This window comes from Pundamilia nyererei, unplaced genomic scaffold, assembly GCF_000239375.1.
Source record: "Pundamilia nyererei isolate P.nyererei 1_Seehausen unplaced genomic scaffold, PunNye1.0 scaffold00396, whole genome shotgun sequence".
In the NCBI taxonomy this organism is placed as follows: Eukaryota; Metazoa; Chordata; class Actinopteri; order Cichliformes; family Cichlidae; genus Pundamilia; species Pundamilia nyererei.
The window spans coordinates 132,238-151,949 of NW_005187797.1; the positions used below are offsets into that span (position 1 = coordinate 132,238).

The 19,712-nt window shown below is 41.0% G+C and overlaps 1 protein-coding gene across 1 annotated transcript in view; it reads left to right on the forward strand.

Annotated features, from left to right (window-relative positions):
• Window positions 1-19,712, forward strand: part of LOC102193830 (voltage-gated potassium channel subunit beta-2-like) — a 247,326-nt gene that overhangs the window by 54,824 nt on the left and 172,790 nt on the right. The window contains exons 4-5 of the mRNA XM_013915919.1: window positions 14,635-14,714; window positions 15,087-15,131. Coding sequence (XP_013771373.1) covers window positions 14,635-14,714; window positions 15,087-15,131 — 125 coding nt within the window. The remainder of the gene's footprint in view (window positions 1-14,634; window positions 14,715-15,086; window positions 15,132-19,712) is intronic.

Below are 19,712 nucleotides of genomic sequence, written 5' to 3' on the forward strand. Positions count from 1 at the left end.
AGCTTAATAAAAGAATATAAAAGTATAACAGACAATTTGAATAACCTAATAATTCAAATAGCCTCGTCTAACCTGCTCCTCAGAATAACTTAAACTCTGCTTTCACTTCTGCAAACTCTCTGCAACTTCCTGTCAACTCCTGCAACTTAGTCTTTCTGAAAGACACACACTGTTTAAACCTCCGAATGCAATATCAATACTGTAAATTATATTATTAATACAATGGTAATGATGATAATTATATAACAATAGCAGTAAAATAATTTCCCTGCTCCACAAAATAAATAAACAAAAAAGCACCAGGTTGCCAGGTTTTCCTTCATCCCTCATTTGCATGCAGCATCTAGCTTCCCTACTACTGAACTGCCAGTTTCTCTGCATCTATAATTGCAAGCAGCAGCAAACCCTTCTAGCACCATGGTGTCAGGTTCTTGCCATATCTGCCATGTGCAAATCATAGCAACAAGCTTCTTACCCCTGAGTTGCCAGTTCCTGTCCATTCATCATGGCTAAAGCAGCAGAGACAAGTTCTTTCTATATCCATCATTCTTAATCGCAGCAGCAAACTTCTTCCACCACGTTGCCAGTTTCTCTGCATCCATTATTGCAAAGCAGTAGTAAAGCCCTCTGGCACCGGGATGCCAGCTTCTCTTCCTCTGTCCCTCCTTTACGAATGCAACATCAAGCTTGGCACCGAGATGCCTGGTTCTTCTTTATCCCTCATTCGCAAATACAGCAGCACACTTTCTAATATACCACGTTGCCAGTTTCTCTGCATTTATCACAGCAACGCAGCAGTGAATCCTTCTACCGCTGGGATGCCAGCTTCTCTGCATCTACCCCTCACATGCTAAGCAGCAGACGTTCCTTTCGGCCCCAAAATGGCAGGTTCCATGTCTCTATTCCCCATTTGCAATGCAGAAAAAGCTCTTTGCCCCGAGATGCCAGGTTCCATTCCCTAAGCAGCTTACCCTTCTGGTACTGGATTGGCAGCTTCTGCCATCAATCACTTGAGCAAAAAAAAAAAATCCTCTCTCCAGAATGCCAATTTCTCTGTTTCGTCCAGTCTTCCACAAGATGTAGCAGCAAACTGCTCCAGCACCGAGATGCCAGTTTCGCTGCCATCTTGCCTGACTTCGCAAAGCACTGGCGAACCTTCGTGGCACCGGGATGCCAGGTTCTGTCCTCTATCGCTCCTTTTAAGGCATCCAAACTTCGCCATGTGCATAATTCTTCATTGCGTCCCTTCACTTCTCATGTGCTTTCACTAGCATCATCAGGCATCCACCCTCGACACAATCATTCAAGACGGCTCTCTAAGTCGAAACGCGTCTAAACGGCTTATCATCTCCCACAAAGTCCAGTCGGCTCACACTATGCTCTTGAACAATTTTTGGGGGTTATTATTATAGAGATTATTTTCCTCTAATCAGTCTTTCAATTCATCAATTCTTCCCAAGCTGCTGCTGTCACTTCTGTTCATTCAGTCCCTGAGCCTGGTTCTGCTGTAGGCTTCTTCCTGTTAAAAGGGAGGTTTTCCTTCCCACTGTCTCCAAAGTGCTTACTCATAGGGGGTCATATGATTGTTTCCTCAAGACATCATTGTAGGGTCTCGAGGCGTCTGTCACTGTGGCTTGGTGCTGTATAAATATGTCGAATCAAAAATCAAATTATTCCGCTGACATCTTCGATCTTCGTATTGCACTGTTATTACTGCTTTTAGGGGATGCCTTCTTAGGGGATCTGCCATGCCCGGGAACCGTCGCCAGTCCCCTTCGATGCCTTCCCCAAACCGCAGCTCAATTCATGTCCAGGCATTCACCTTTACCTACTAAAACGCTGTCAAACCTAAAATGAGGACGTGGGCCCAGCTAGTGAATTGGAGATTACATATCGGAATTTCAGGAGCGGGACTACGCCTCCAAACACGCTCCTTCCTGTTGTTATCTATGTAGGTTCCCCCAGTTCTGCAAGCTGCTCATTCTTGTTTATGTGCCCCACCCTCCTTCCCTCCTTGTTCTCAATTCTTTAAGTTCTTCACTTCTATTTATTACATGGGGATCTGCAAGGCCCGGTAGCTGTTGCCAGTCCCCTTCGAGGCCTTCCCCCTATCGAAGCTCAATTCATTTCCAAGCATTCTCCTTTACCTACTAAAACGCTGTCAAACCTAAAATGAGGACATGGGCCAAGATAGTGAATTTACATATACAGGCCAGTGGACACTCTGATGAGGACATACACATCCTGGACAGGGAGGAACGCTGGTTTGAACGCGGAGTCAAGGAGGCCATTTACATGAAAAGGGAACGACCATCTCTGAATCGAGGAGGACTAAGGGTAAATCCTTCCCCATTTTACAATGCTGTGATTGCAACCATTCCCCAACTCTCTGTGAGTGGTACTCATAGCCATTGATCAGTGGGCCTTGATCAGTGGTTGTTGATCAATGGTCATGAGAATTTGCATAATTTTGATGAAGGTGACCTCCCAGCCCATTGTTCCTTCAGTGGGCTGGTTTCAGTCATTATGCAAATGTACTCTTTGTAAGACTGGGGAAACCTGCAGTCAGCTGAGACTGAAGAAGTCACTTGGATGAGTGACAAAATGTTTCTCCCACTGAGAACGCTACGTCCAGATGAACAGAATCAACTTTTGTTAGTTATGAATAACTTTCTTTTTTCTTCTGGTTAAAATTTCATTTAAAAAAATCATGAAGTCATTACTAGAAAAGTTTAAAAGAATGCTTGGCTAACCAGGCTCTGACTCTTTGACAGCTTGGCTACAGTGCTGTAAATAAACCAAGCGTTTTTCTTATTTTCTTCAATCAATGATGAATTGTTAGATGTTGTAGAGGTCCGTTGTTAATAAACCCTCAGACAGGATGGAATACTGGTGGTCATGAAAGGCAACAGATGATGGAAAAAAGGCATCAACAGACTTCAGCAGTTTTTCAGGGCTCTGAATATAATTCTTTTAAGTAGAAAAAGGTTCAACAATCACACCAGTGGTACATCTTAACGTTAGCCACAGCTTATGTCAACCTTGTCAAATCCCCTTATCAAGCTTAAATCTTCCTTAAATAGACACAGACCATGCCACCAACAAAATTAAGAGATCCGCCTCAACACTCCACCTACAAATAAGCATATACAGTGAAATACTGCTGTCATTTTAATACACTACACATAAATCTGACTACAAAACTAATGGCAATTAAATAATATACAAACAAACTAAATTAAATCAAAGTAAACATTCAGTCCTCTCCCACCCTCAGCTCTCAAACCCTCAATGGTTTACCCCACTGAAGGTGGACAATTAGGGAATTCCCTTCAGATGAACATAATTAGCCTATGGACATGCAAACACTCCATGAATCTGGCCTTCAGGAAGTTGAGCTCAAAAGCGAGACTGGTTAGTGGACTTTAAAATAAAAGCTAACAAAACCAAAACAATATTCCTATCAGAGATTGTGAGACAATAATGACAAATAAAATTATTTTTTTTAGTTTTCCAATTAAGGTGGACAAGGCTAAGAGTCAGGCTTTGAAATGAGCTAAAACTCTGTCTGGTTCTATGGTTGATTATTAATTTTGAGTACAAGATTATCACTACTCCTCATCCTCGTCCAAGAATTCTGACAGTTAATATGACTGTGGTGCTTATTCTTTTATTCTATCACTCTTCGTTACCCCCAGCTGGTTGAGTCAAATGCCTGCCCTTACCAGAGACTTGCTCCTTTCTGTTAAAAGGGAGTTTTTCCTTCTCATTGTCATCAAGTGCTTGCTTAAAAATCCAAAGTAGAAAAAACTTATATATTTTACTGTAACAACGACAAACGTTTAATGAATCATTTTCATAATTTGAAACGAAAATAGACAGCTGGGATATTCAGCATGATTGTTTTCTCATTGAAATCTGAAATGTTTTCTAATTATTCCTGTACTTGTTCTGAGCAGAGTATATGTACAAAAAGTGCATGACTGCAAGTCAGAAAGGCTGAGGAAAGTATGAAAAATATCTTAAATATCTTACTTTGGCTACAGTCAGGTGTATGCTTGGACAAAACTAGCAGCACTTAATATAAAAAGCTCATATTACCACCTAGTCAGCTTCAGCAAGTTATATATGCTGGGTCAAAACCTTTGCATTTAGCCATAGTTACGACTTGTGTCCGTAGTGGCATCGGGTGTTTTCTTATTTAAAGTTAAAGTAACTGTCAGAAAAACTGACTTGTAATTTAGGTCAAGATTTGCAGTGCAAATGTGAAATATCAACTGGCTGGAATCAAATTGTGGCTATGTATATGTGTTTTCTCACTCTGGTTAAATTTCTACGATTGCTGGGAGGTGCAAATGACATGTACAACATCAACAACAAAATAAAATTTCCCGAAAACACTTTTACATTAAAAAAAAAACAAATAAAAAAATTGACAAAAAAGTAACATTTCAGAAAACACTTTAACAAGTCCACAACAAATTAACAAGTCCGCAACAAATTAACAAGTGGCTCTTGATGGAAAGGGATTGTCTGAAATACCGGAAGTGACTCAACGATAGGGCTTTGGAGTTGACGTAATGTATTGTGGGAGCACGGCGCCATATATAGGGGCCACAAATCAAAACAAACACACTGTGTTGGAAGGACGGTTGCGAGAAACATGCTTAAAAGCAGTTTAAAAGAAAAAGGACGGTACAGAGACAGATTGCGTCTGGATGCAAAGAGATGGTACTTGCAGAAAATAGCGTGCATTCTCGCTCACTATGTATTAACAGACCTCTCTGCATTGAATCATATCTGTTATTAACCTCTGTCTCTCTTCCACAGCATGTCTTTTATCCTGTCTTCCTTCTCTCACCCCAACAGATGGCCGCCCCTCCCTGAGCCTGGTTCTGCCGGAGGTTTCTTCCTGTTAAAAGGGAGTTTTTCCTTCCCACTGTTGCCAAAGTGCTTGCTCATAGGGGGTCATATGATTGTTGGGTTTTTCTCTGTATCTATGAAGCGCCTTGAGGCGACTTATGTTGTGATTTGGCGCTATGTAAATAAAATTGAATTGAATTGAATTGGAAATGTGGATCCACATGAAATAAAGCAGTGGAATAGAAACCCTGAAGACCTTCCACTATTGATGTAGCCTGATATATTTTCGTACCTTGTCTGTGGAGTCAGCGCGTAAAAGGTGAACCAGTTTTGCAATTATAAATCTCTGGAGGGACACATCCAATTCACCAAAGATTGGGTAGAAGATTTGTGAGTACGTCGTCATTCAAACAAAGGTAAGTCAGCTCGAGTACTGCGAGTAAAATGCGTTTTTCCCCCGAACATTCAAATTGGTGCAGGCATAAATTCATTCATGAGGGACAAATTACAGTGAGAACATGTGGAGGCTCTGCTACGTTCACACTGCACACGAAAGCGCATCAAATCCGACTTTTTTGACCCTATGCGACCCATATCCAATCATGGTATGACAGTGTGAAAAGCACATGGCGGGATTTCTAGAAATCACCCCGCAGTTCTTCAGCTGAGACACCTGAGTTAGAAAACACAAATACTGCAGTTGTCTTTTACTCGCGAGGACGGTCACAGAGCACTCTTCCTTGCAAGAGGCACTCACGGACTCGCGCTGTATCACCGTCTGCGTTCTTTATTTATACAAGCTTGTGTCGGTGTGCACAAAGATAACAGAGTTATTCTAAGAACTCAGAGCTGAAGCTCCCCTTTTCTAAGTCTGCATGTTCTTACAGAAAGAGGAAGCTGTTAGTTGTTTATCACACAAGAGTTCATGTCAAAAGTCACGTAGACATTTGCTTAATGATCAATAAAAGAACACATTTCATGAAGCTGATCACACTATATACAATTTTCTCCTGACAGCACAAATCCGATCTGGGTCACTTTCGTATGTGGTACTGAATCCGATACATATCTGATGTTTTAGAAAGCGACTGCTGTTTGAATGGTCATGTCGCATTAAATCCGTCTTTTACATCACTGACACAAAACAGACGCCAATTATCAGCACCGGAGAAGTGCCCGAGAAGACATCGCAAACTCTTCCGGTCCATCCCGTGTAGATGTTAGTGAAATTGTTGGGAAGGCAACGTGAACGTTTTATTTATACTGTATAATCTGCAGATTCTGACAGAAATCTGCAACTATCCTTTGAACCCCCGCTCGACTCTCTAACAGGGCAATAAGGTTAATTATTAGGCAATATGTAAATAACAAAATAACTTAAAGCAAAACTGGGGGACGTAAAGTCCAAAGCAAGTCTTTATATTAAGGTCCATCAGTCAAACAATACTGTTTGGTCTGGGTCTGAACAGAGCGTGTTGTGTGTGACGTCTGCTTGTGTGCATGCAGGCCGGTTTGAGGGTTCACACAGGAGCGCGTTTTCTGTCACATTTTATTTGTAGTGTGAACAAGCAGAAAAAAAAATTGGATTTGATCAAAAATCAGAATTGAGCATTAAGACATGCAGTGTGAACGTAGCCATAGTGAGTTCAGTGCACTGATGTGTCCTGAAGGATTTAGTTATTCTCAATGGTTAAAGGTTTTGCCTGGTAACATGACCAAGATACTAGTGATGGGATTTCCGGCTCTTTTTAGAGAACCAGCTCTTTCAGCTAGGCTCACTAAAAAGAGCCGGCTCTTTCGGCTTTGAACCGGCTCTTCAGGTTGTTTTGTTGCTTTAATAAATTTATTATTAACAATAATATAAAATTATGCACAAAAAGAATTACTAATGTAAAAAAAGTAGTTTTATTTATATATGTTTATATATAAATTTATGCGGTGGCCCCTAGAGACAAAACACGTACAAACTCCAAAAAGCACGTAAAAATTCCAAAGCACGTACAAACTCTAAAACACATTTCTAGCGTTAACTGAACTTCCAAAACAGAGCTACCTAGATCACTTAAATTACACAATTGAAAGCATATGTGTATTACATGTATATCATCAAATAATTAAAAAAAATGTTAATTTACCTGTTACTAACACACACCAAATCCAGTCGTTGGTACTTGCTGGCTTGTGTAGCCACTAAGTAACAAAAGCTCAACACTGCGTGTAGCATTCTGGAGCACTTCTTTTGTCTTTTGTACGTTTTTTGGAGTTTTTACGTTCTTCTGAGTTTTTATGTACTTCTGAGTTTTTTCGTGTTTCTGAGTTTTTACGTGTTTTGGAGTTTGTACGTGCTTTGGCGTTTGTACGTGCTATGGACTTTTTACGTGTTTTGGAATTTGTATGCGCTTCAGGGTTTGTACGTGCTTCAGAGTTCGTACGTGTTTTGAAGTTTGTAAGTGCTTTGTCTCTAGGAGCCACCGTAAATATACTATACTATTCACTCCACATAAAATGTAATAAATAAATCATATAATACAAAAACCAACTATTCACATTTCAACTTTTAACTATTTAAATTTTCAGCTCTTTCCTTTTAAACAAATTTAAAGTGAAACAACACAAAACACTGCAAACCACAACACAATCAATTTTCCTGTTGACCCCTGGGGGAGCATAGGTCCGCAACAACACCACGCCAACGGACTCTGTTCTGGGCTGCTCTCTTTAGCTGGGTCCATGTCACTCCGACGACCTTCACTTCGCTCTCGACAAATCTTCTCCACGTCTGTTTGGGTCTCCCCACTTTCCTTTTCCCTTGTGGGTTCCAGTCCAGTGCTTGCCTTGCAACGTTGTCGAGTGGTGTTCGAAGTGTGTGGCCAACCAGCCCCATTTTCTCTTCTTGATGTCTTGACCGACTGGCTGGTTCTCTTCCACAGGTCTGTGTTTGAGATCTTCTCAAACACAGACCTGTGTTTTGTGTTCTCATGCCATCTGATGTTGAGGATGAGTCGCAAGCACTTGTTGATGAAAATGCTGGTAGGGGTCTTGGTCACCCGCCACGTCTCGGACCCAAACAGAAGGACTGCTTTCACATTGCTGTTGAAGATGCAGATCTTGCTGTGCTGAGATAAGGCTTTGGAGTTCCGGATGGGTCGCAGGGTGTTGAATGCAAGCTTTGCTTTGTTGTTCCGGCTCCTAACGTCTTCATCTGCGTCGCTGTTGACTATGCTTCCTAGGTAGACAAAGCGGTTGGTTTCCACCAAGCCTTCTCCCTGTAGTTGCAGTGGATATTCTTGTCGGTTGTTCAACCGCATCACCATCGTTTTTCTGACATTGATCCTGAAGATCTTTTCTGCCTCTTCAGCGAGCCGGGTAAGCTTGTACTGTGCATGTTGCTGCTTATGGGACAGAAGATTGATGTTGTCTGCAAAATCCAGGTCCTCCAGCTGTTTGGTGAGGGTCCACTGGATACCGGTGTTGCTGCCCTCTGTGGGTTCTTCTCATGATCCAGTCCATGACAATCAGGTGTGGTTCTCTATTGTCTCTTTGTCCCCCAATGCCTCGAAACTGTTCCTGACTTCCCAGTTGAACTCTTTTGCTTTCTTGACGTCTTTCAAAAACTGTATGTTGAACTTATGGTGTGGTCTTCCTGAAGAGTCACAGATGGATCTCAGCTTGGTCTTCAGTGTTGCCACTAGCAGCTGATGGTGTGAGGCTGCATCTGCGCCACGCCTTACTCTGACTTCCAGCATACTTCGTCTCCACTTGCCGTCGATGGTGTAGTGGTCGATCTGGTTGTCAGTATTCCCATCTGGTGAAGTCCAAGTGGTCTTATGGATCTTCCTGTGTGGGTAGATGGTGCCACCTATGACTAGGTCATTGAAGCAACAGAAGTCTGTTAACAGCTCTCCGTTCTCGTTGCAGGTGCCTATGCCTTGTCTGCCCATGATGAGTTCTCTGTCTATGTTGTCGCCTCCCACCTTCGCATTCAATTCGCCCATGACAATCTTTATGTCTCTTCGTGGAGTCCGGTCAAAAAGGGATTGCAAGGAACTGTAAAAATCTTCTTTTTCTTCTGCTTGTGCTGCGTTAGTGGGTGAATAGCATTGAATGATGATGATCCTTCCTGCCCTTGGAGTTGAACCTGGCTATCATAAGTCTTGGTGAGATGGGTTCCCATGCCATCAGCACCCTCGTAGCCTCTGGCGCCAACAGTAGCACAACTCCTTGGGTGTGATTGTGGTCCGCGTTCTCGTGCCCGGAGTAGATTATGGTTTCCCCTGAAGACAGTCTGGTCTGGCCGCTTCCATTCCATCGGGTCTCACATAGTCCGAGAACCTTGATGCTGTATCTTCTCATCTCACTGGCCACCTGTGCTGACTTGCCACTTTCATACAGGGTTCTGATGTTCCAGGTCCCTATCCTGGTCTTGGCCGTAAGAAGACTTGTCGGCGAGCTGGCTTCCCGAAGGCTTTCACCGGCATGCGTCATGAGCCCCACTGAAGAGGAGTCTTCCCGTCCAGGCAGTTGTTGGGATGTATTTGTTGTTGTTGCAGTTTCTGTAGCATGGCTTATTTTTAAAATGTGGGGTTACTAGCCCCACGCCCAACCCTCCTCCTTTCTCATCCTGGACTTGGGACCAGGCAATGGCGGAGTTAAAAAACCACAACACAATTAAATATAAATTAAAATATGAAAACAAAAAGAAGATGCACATTCTCTGTCATATGCATGAATAAACTTTCTAAATCCTTTATCATCTGCAACTGAAAATAGTTGTGGATGATTACGACATTGTTGTCCCTGGCTCTCTTTCTCTCTCTCCCTCCTGCTCTGTTCCTGTGCTACTGCGAGTGTAACTACCGCCACTCCTCTCTCTTCCCAGCACAATGCACAAGGCTCGCATGCGGAGTGAAACGGAAAAAAGTGCGGGAGAGAGGGTGAGAGAAGGAAAAAAAAGAAAAAACACGGCTGGCGATTAGGAGCCGGCTCGCGTCGTTCACGTCAAAGACCCGGCTCTAAGAGCCGTTTCGTTCGCGACCAACACATCACTACAAGATACAGCCAGAGGTTGGCCATAAGATAGACTTCTTCTCTTCTGCTGCCCAAAAAACGGCTCTCGATCAAAACATAAACAGACCATCCATATTGAAAGGTAAAAGGAGCCGTCCTCAAAAAAGAAAAATCCCACCTGCTACTGTGGAGGAGTTGTCATTGCTATTGGATACTTTGCTGGAACACAGTAAAGCTGTGGGTTGTGGGAATGACTCATAATGTTTTATCTAGGGGTCTAGATTTATGGCTGAAGTGCACTGCCTTGTAAATAATTTGCCTTTACTGAATATGTACTGACTGAGTACCACTGTTCAAAAGTTGAATAAAAAAACAAACTAATTTTTGCCTTTTTTATTTTTATTAAAACCACTTTATAGAACATCACATCAGTTACAATGTAGAATCCATGTCATTTATAGTTTACAAATGACAAAATGTTTACACAAAATCATGACAGCATATACATGATATCACCCACTACTAACACTAATTAATTTACTGTATCTTTTGAAAAATTACCGCTATTTATACAGCACAAGACTTAAGAATATTTAACAAGAGCAAGTTTAATTTTTCCCTTGTTTTACTACCACACTGTTCACCAAAACCCAGCAAACCTTCACCATCTTATCCAGAAGGGTCACCTCTTCACCCTCACATGAAATAAGTAATCTGATTGGCATGGTGGTATGTTTGAAGCAGGGATTTCGGAGTGCCCCTTGTGTAGTGCTGGAACCCAGTCACGATGTGTTTTATCCATTTCATAGGCTGGTTTTCTTGCAATAATGCCAAATAATTAGCAACTCTATAAATAGAACATAGTTCTGCAAAATTACTCATTAGGATGTTTGTTCTAATTTGCTATGACCTCAGAGTGCATCGAAAATAAAACTAATAGGCTATCCGGTCTTTAAGTGGTGGCGTGAGGAATCCTGCTTCTGGGCCTAAAGTAGTCTGCATTTAATATGGCTTTTGTGTTGTTAACATGTTTAATGTTTTGTATTTTATTCTATTTAATCTAAAAAAGCTCCTAAAAACAGTCAGTGATCACTGTTGGCCTCCCTTGGCTTTTATTACCGCTAATCATTTTAAAGCTCAGTTTTGAAAACCTTACGATGTAGCTACAGCCCAGCCCATGCAGCAGTATATGATTGACTAACCTATTCATCCTTGTGGATGAATTATCTCAGTTGTTCTCCTGGCTGAAGTTTGGTCGGTTTACAGCAGCGGTCCCCAACCCCTGGGCCTCGGACCAGTACCGGTCCGTGAATCGTTTGGTACCGGGCCGCGAGAGTTGAGGCTCAGGTGTGAAATGTATAGTTTTCAGGGTTTTTATTGGTTTTCAGCGTTATTTTGTTATCGTTTTTATCGTTTACTCTGTTTTCCTTGGTCTTTTCACATGTGTTATGAATAAATTTTCTTTTTTTCGGTACCAGTACTAGTTTTATTTTGTTGTATTTATCCGCGACACCTTAAAGGCCGGTCCGTGAAAATATTGTCGAGCATAAACCGGTCCGTGGCGCAAAAGAGGTTGGGGACCGCTGGTTTACAGCATTCTGCCATAAGATTACATTTGTTCCTGACCACCGAGAATCCTCACTTTAACTTTCATCAAGTGGAAAAAAGTTAGCATGTTTATATTATGCTCACACAGCTGTGTTGCTAGCGGTCACGTAGCACATCATTATATACCAGCTAGCCAAACTTCAGTAACCCTACAAACGTCACTGCTGTTTAGTTTTCTGTCTTCATTTATGTTGGAAGTGAGAGCAGAGGTGTACGTTTGAATTTGTTTCCAAAACTTCCTGCTAATTTCTAACTCCGTTAAATGTCATGAATTCTGTTTAGTTTTCATGGATGCCTGGATGATAAACTCAATTGTTACACCTGGTAGAGCAGAACGCTGATCATTTTATTACAAATGAAAGACTTTAGATCGTTTTTCAACTCTCAGTGATGCCACAGTGATCGTTTGATTTTTGGACCTGCAGCGGAATTTGAGCCCAAACACGGCTAGTGACGTCAGACTTAAAGACCGGATAAAGAGTGATATGAACATATGTAGAGCTTACTGGAATGAAAATTTCTGGAGCACACCAACAGATATTTGGAGATGGAAGAGAACTGGATATCAGCTCGTCTCACAGCTGCTATCCAGACTAGACGCCTTCTTTTGGTAACATCTGATACATGAGCGGCCTCATATTGCTTCCAGGTGGGGAAAGAATGAAAAGATAAACCTTTTTCAAGCTTATTCCCTTGCCGGTGTTGTGCGGTCTAACATTACAACCGACCGCACAGCAAGTACGAACCATAGCTGGTGTTATCCATGTCCTTTGGCTCCTCTTTCACTAGCGCTTTGTTTGGCCCAGAAACATGGCACCTCAACCAAAAATCCTGCCCATGCCCTCTTTCGTGACGTACACAGGGGAATAATGTTTACAAGTGTCACAAGCAAAAGTAAGTGTACTGGAGAAAGTAAGAAAGTAGCGCCACTGGAGATTCAGTTCAGTGATTAAATTTGGAGATAATATTTGGAAGAACTGAACATGATTTATTGACATAGAAAAATTTATACTCAGGAAAGTGATGGTGAAGCAAAGAATAAATTAGCATCAAAAACCCAGGAAAGCAGGCAGATGAATGCATAGGTGTCCTTATTGAACCTATGCACAAACCTAATTTATACAGTGCCAAATCAGAACAGCAGTCACTGCAAGACCCTAAAATATTGTGAAGTTTGCGGACGACACTACAGTGGTGGGTCTTATCACCAACGGTGATGAGACGGCCTACAGGGAGGAGGTCAGCGCCCTGACCCACTGGTGTCAAGACAACCATCTCACACTCAACGTCGCAAAGACAAAGGAGTTGATAGTGGACTTCCGGAGGTGCAGAGAAGTACACACCCCCATCACCATCAACAGCGCTGCTGTGGAGAGAGTGAGCAGCTTCCGGTTCCTTGGGGTACATCTGGCTGAGGATCTTACGTGGTCATTAAATGGCCTGTATTTATATAGCGCTTTACTAGTCCCTAAGGACCCCAAAGCGCTTTACATATCCAGTCATCCACCCATTCACACACACATTCACACACTGGTGATGGCAAGCTACATTGTAGCCACAGCCACCCTGGGGCGCACTGACAGTACGCATAAACAAAACAGTGAAGAGGGCGCAACAGCGCCTCTTCTTTCTCAGGAGACTGAAAAGATTTGGCATGAATCCCCGCATCCTCAGGACCTTCTATCACTGTGCCATCTAGAGCATCCTCACTGGATGCATCACCACCTGGTATGGCAACAGCACCGCCTACAACTGCAAAGCTCTCCAGCGAGTAGTGCGGTGCTCTGAACGGATAATTGGAGGTGAGCTTCCCTCCCTCCAAGACATCTACAGGAAGCGCTGCCTGAGGAAAGCGGGGAGGATCATCAAGGACTCCAGTCACCCCAGCCATAAACTGTTCAGACTACTTCCCTCAGGAAGGAGGTTCTGCAGCATCTGGTCCCGAACCAGCAGACTGAGAGACAGCTTCTTCCACCAGGCCATCAGACTGCTGAACACGTCATAGACACCTCACCTTCACTACTAGAACTTCAACATTATGCACTCCATACTGTACAGTAATGCCACTGTTTTGCACATGTCTCAACTCTGTATATTTTTATATTTTTTATTTTATTGTTTACTCTATTTAATTTGTAAAATATGTGTATACACACACACACACACACACGTAGAAAAAAATTTAGTATACACATCCAGAAATGCATATACTATTATATATTGTACATATATATTTATTAGTTTCAGATTTAGCCATTCTTGTATTTTGCTTGTTTACGTTATTGTATTTTGCACAACTCTGTTGCTTGTGAAGCTCGCACACAAGAATTTTACTCACATGTACTGTACCCAATGTACCTGCACATGTGATGTGACAATAAAAGTGATTTGATTTGATTTGAAATAATACAGAGAAAAATCCTAACAATCTGAGGAGACAAGAGAAAAGATACACTGTGGAAGAGAGACACAGATTAATAATAGCTAATGATTAAATTCAAATTAACAGTTGGTAAATAACTGCTCAGTCCATCCTGGTAACCCCGCAGCAGCCTAGGCTTACTGCAGCATAACTAAGGGAGGATTCAGGGTCACCCAATTCAGTGTCTGTCTCCCGAATCCAAAGTAGGAGTTGGCTGAGGAATAATTCTTTGGAGGATAAACTTGTGGTTAGCAGGAGCCTAGTAAACATAGCACAGAGAGAAGCTTTTTCTGAAGCATCCGAAAAACTGTTTTAGGAGGTACTTGAGGTTCTTTTGTTTTTCATAGAGAGGGTGTACTAGGAACCAAGAGAGATACTAATACCTCACAATAAGGCTGATAAATAGTACAGAAATTACAATAGACACACCAAAGCTGAACTGATTTTTAAATGAGTTAACTTTACAATCTGTTTTCAGATTGTTCTTCAATCTTCTGAAAAAGGCACTAATAGGTTTGCTACAGTTGCAAACTTGCAAAATATGGTGGTAGTAATCTAATACATTTTCGTTTATTATTATTTTTTCTTTCAAATAATGTAAGTCATCATTTTTAAGCAAGGGATTATGTAGTGTAAGCTAATATTTATCAAACGTTGACTAAGGTAAAAATGTTCCTAAATATAATTGTGCAGCAGCTGCTTATCTTTATAGTTATTATGTTTCTCTTCTGAAGGTGGCAGAAGAACTCATGACAATAGCATACGAGAATGGAATCAACTTGTTTGACACAGCTGAAGTCTATAACTCTGGAAAGTAAGTATTACTATATTTCAATTTGTTTGAATAAAAAGTGACTGGACAAATGTTTTGTTTATGCAAAGTTACATACATGCATCCAAGTAGTTGTATTGCATTGGATGCTGCCTAGTTATTTTAGAGATATGAGACAGAACAACTAACTTTGCAAGACAGTAACTGTAGGTTTGAACTACTGATCCATCAGTTCATTCATTTCCTTAAGGGTTAGGATTAATTCAAGGTCACAGGGGGACTGGAGCCTAGCTGGATGTCATAGGGCTAAAGAATAACTTTTTGGTGTATAACATTTATTAATTTAATTGAGTTTTTTTAATAGCCACACTTTAAAAAATCTCTCTCTCTCTCTTTCATTAATTCTTTTCCAAGAGCTGAAGCTGTCTTGGGAAGTATCCTAAAAAAGAAAGGATGGAGGTAGAGTTCTTCTGGGCCTTGTTTGTGATTGCTTGCAATTTGTGATATTAAAAGTAGATTTACATTATTATTTTGAAATGTGTACCCATCTTTTGGGATTTTTTTTTGTTTTCAGATGATTGGATAGCACTCTATTACAGCTCAGTAATAATATGGTAGTAGTGGAATACCAAGGGGGCAATAATAAGGTAATAATTTGGAAATTTCCAAGTTACTACTACTACTCAGTTACCAGAAAAAGGAGTTGGTAATAGGGAGCTGGTAATAATCTCATTATTCAATAGTAAGTTAATTTTGGCTGATGTTTTAGCATAATATTATAGTTTTACCATTTGATAATTCTTTATATAATCCTAACTTGGGTTTCCAGCATTCAACTTTTCTTAAAAATAATAATAGATTAAATATAGTGTTCAATGTTCTGGCTTATTAAAAGGAAACATGTATGGAAATTTCTGTGTAATAAACATGAATCAGGGCAGCAAAATACAAAGTTGCCTGTTTCCATTTATTATCTTGTCAGTCACTGATTAAACGGGTGAACAGGAAAAAAAAAAAAAAAGTAAAATCCAACAGCTAGTGGTAAAAATATCAATGCACCCATCCATCTTCATCCGCTTTATCCGAGGCTGGGTCGCGGGGGCAGCAGCCTAAGCAGAGAGGCCCAGACCTCCCTCTCCCCAGCCACCTCCTCCAGCTTATCTGGGGGAACACCCAGGCGCTCCCAGGCCAGCCGAGAGATATAATCTTTCCAGTGTGTCCTGGGACCTCCTCCAGCTTATCCAGGGGAACACCAAGGCATTCCCAGGCCGAGAGATATAATCTCTCCAGCGTGTCCTGGGTCTGCCCCGGGGCCTCCTCCCAATGCGATTATTGATTACAATATACATTTTATTTTACAATGTTCATTTATTATAAATAGTATTTCAAAAACCTTCAAGAATAATACATATGAATACATATGTAGATATATCTCAGAAGTAAACTGAATAAAAATTCTTGCAAGGGAGCAAAAGCACCAAATACAAGGTTTCATGCAAGTGCTCAAAGGGGGAAGGTACCAGTGAGCTTTTTATTACATTTTATCACTTCCACCCTCCTTTGCCTTAAAACTGTCACACAATACCATTTTTCCTTCTATGGGCTTCTCACAAGAACAGTTATGAGTGTGTGTACTTTAACGAGCATATATTACCTTTTTTTTTGCAACCTGGGCATTCTTCCAGGCACTAAGTGTACTGAGTGTGTCCTTGAAGGCACTCAGTACACTTGTGCCAAATAAAGGTTATTTCCTATTTCAATACTTTCTTTTTCTTTTTCACAGAGTTAAAAAACAGACAATCAATCAAAAGACACTACAGGCAACACTGCGCGTTATGATTCGGACTTGTTAACAGTTCCCTGTTCATATTTTCTTTCTAATACAGTTCAGTGTTATGTGAGTAACAGCTCACACAAATTTTATCAAATCGCATGCCAAAACATTTGGGGGTTATATTTGACAGCAATTTCACCTTTGAAAAAAAAATTAGCTCAGTCGTACAGCGGTCCTTCTTCAAACTGAGGCTTTTATCTAAGGTGAGATCATTTTCATCTTTTAAAAACTTAGAACGGGCGATTCATGCTTTTATTATATCCCAGCTGGACTACTGTAACTCCTTATACTGTAGTCAGACCTGCCTGGCAAGGCTGCAGTTGGTCCAGAATGCTGCAGCTCGTCTTCTGACACGTACTAAAGGATGTGAACACATTTCCCCAGTGCTCGCCTCTCTTCATTGGCTCCCTGTCCGCTTCAGAATTAACTTTAAAAATTTATTGTTGACCTACAAAGCCCTGAATGGACATCCTCCCGTGTATTTGTCTGACGTCTTGCAGACTTATACCCCCTTTAGATCTCTTAGATCAAGTGATCTTTTGCTTTTAGCTGTATCAAGGTTGAGGCTGGTTCATAGAGGTGATCGAGCATTTGCAGTCGTAGCGCCTAAGCTGTGGAATAATTTACCCCTATACATCAGACAGGCTCCCACTGTCAATCTTTTTAAATCTTATCTTAAAACGCATTTTTATTTATTGGCTTTTAATACAGCATGAGAGTTATTTGTTATTTTATTAGGTATGTTGTATTGCTGTACAGTTTTTTTATTATGTATGTTGTATTCTTGTACAGCACTTTGGTCAACGCTCCTGTTGTAATTAAATGTGCTATATAAATAATTAAACCATTAACCATTAAACCATTAGGTACATTGCATAATATATTTTTTCCCATAAATATATAAATATAAAATATAATAAAATGGCCAAAGAAAATCAAATACTAAATACATGAAAATACTAAAACTGAAAACATATGTGGTGTGGGGTGAAATTATTGTAAAGAATGTACGGCTTTTATATCCTTTAACAAATCACTATGGGCTCCATTTCTGTCTTTACAGAAATGTTTACCCAGTCAGGAATTCCATTCAATAAAGTGTAACATCTCTCTCAGTAATTTCAAATTGATGTTAACTCTAAAATGGTATACCTCTCACTTAAAGATCCTCCAGGCTATCTACTTCTGTTCTGAGTGAACAACCTCAAGAAAATGACTCGGATGTGTACATACCCATGTCTCATAATCAGCCACTGGTCTGTAAATGTTTTTTCCTTTACTGTTGAGATGTGCAGCAGAGATACTCTGCCACTGTGGAGTAGAGTCTTTCTGGTTTCTGAGCAGACCACCTGCGATCCATCAGCCACAGTTCAAAAGGAACAGCGTTGCCATTCAGATGTGATCAGATTATCAGCTTAGTGTGATAAACAGGTCGGCTATTTGTGCTCTTCCCTCATGTGCTAACTTCTTATTCTTTTGGCAAGTAGAGAGGTGAGTATTTCCATGCTCACCTGCCTACGCGCTTTCTGGTGGCTCCCATGAATCCTTTTTATACTCACCTGCCTGCTCGACGCCTTCTTGCTCCCTCGGACCTCTGTCAAACTCTTCTGTCTGCCCACTCTTCTTTGGCTTCTACAACCTACCTTGAACCAGTCACACTTTTGGCCATTCCCCAAGGCATCTCAATAATTTCCTACTTCAAGTAAGCCAAGACTCTGAGCTCTTTAGCATACTAGTTGGAGCTCAACACATTCTCATCACTTAACACTTTTATTGAGTTTATTGATACTAAGGTTTCTTCTCTTTCCTCCACAGATGAGACAGTCATGGCCTCCCCCATGGCAGCTCCATATGCGGACAGCAACATTGGTTACACCAGCTATCCATCTGGTGGCATTAGAAGCAATTTGTCATAAGAAGCAGAGCTGACCAATGGAAAACACACCCCTTGGTCACTTCAAGTACCTAGTACCTAGTTATGCCACTCACTCGCACAATATATTCCACAAACTTGTTAATGATGCTTTAAGGGATTTCCTGAATGTGTTCATGTCTTTAGATCAGGGGTGTCCAAACTTTTTTCACTGAGGGCCACATACATAAAAATATAGGAGGGCCTGGGCTGGGCCACTTACTAGAAATTAGATAATAATTAATAATTAAAAAGTTAGAAAAATCAATTAAAAGTGGTCAAATATGTTATATTGTTGGATATAATTAAAGAAAAAAACTGCCTTCATCACAGCTTTCCATAAATGGATCTTTATTGATTTATTCAGAAAAAGCTTTGGTAGTTCATTCTCACAACAGCAGCCTCAGATTTCTTCTTAGACAGAATTTATAATACAGAGAAAAAACAATAACGGGTAAATTTCAAGCCTGTTATTTGAATTATTAGGCTTAAGCAACACACCTATTAACATTCGTATCAGCATTAGCAGACTGAACTGGACTTAATAACAGGAGTGCATATAATTTTAGTAAATTACTCTGGTTAATATCAGCTGGGCTGGGTATGAAAATCGGGCGATCCACCTGCGGTGCTGATCCGATGCCACTCGTGCCAAAAATCCGGACAAATGTCACTTGATCAAGGAGCAAATCTGCATCGGATGAGATCAGCTGACTTTGCGTGTGCAATGTGTGCTCTGTGTGTTAATAAGAAAAACGCATATAAGAAAGTGGTGTGCAAAAGCAGGGTAGTGACTAGTGATGTGTCGGTCGCGAACAAAATGGCTCTTAGACACGGCTCTTTAAAGTGAACGACGGAGCCGTGTTGTTTTTTTTTTCTTTCTCTTAACCTCTCTCTTGCACTTTTTTTCCGCTTCACTCCGCACGCGAGCCTTGTGCTTTGCGCTGGGAAGAGGGGGGAGGGGCGGTAGTTGCACTCGCAGTAGCACAGAAACAGAGCCGGAGGGAAAGAGAGAGAAAGAGAGCCAGAGACAACAACAAGAGACAACATTTTCACATTAGAATAGTGATGGTAAATTTGATTATTTTTACTGAATTGAGTTTCAATGAGTCACTCACCAAAGTGAATCGTGTTTTTTGAATCATTTGAATCACTGAGTCAGTTGCCCAGAGAGTGCAAAAAATACATTTTCATTTAACCCTTGTGTGGTGTTCGTATTTTTGTTACTCAGCCAGTGTTCATGGGTCTGGTGGACCCGCTAGAGTTTTGGCTTTCCAAATTAACACTATCAAAC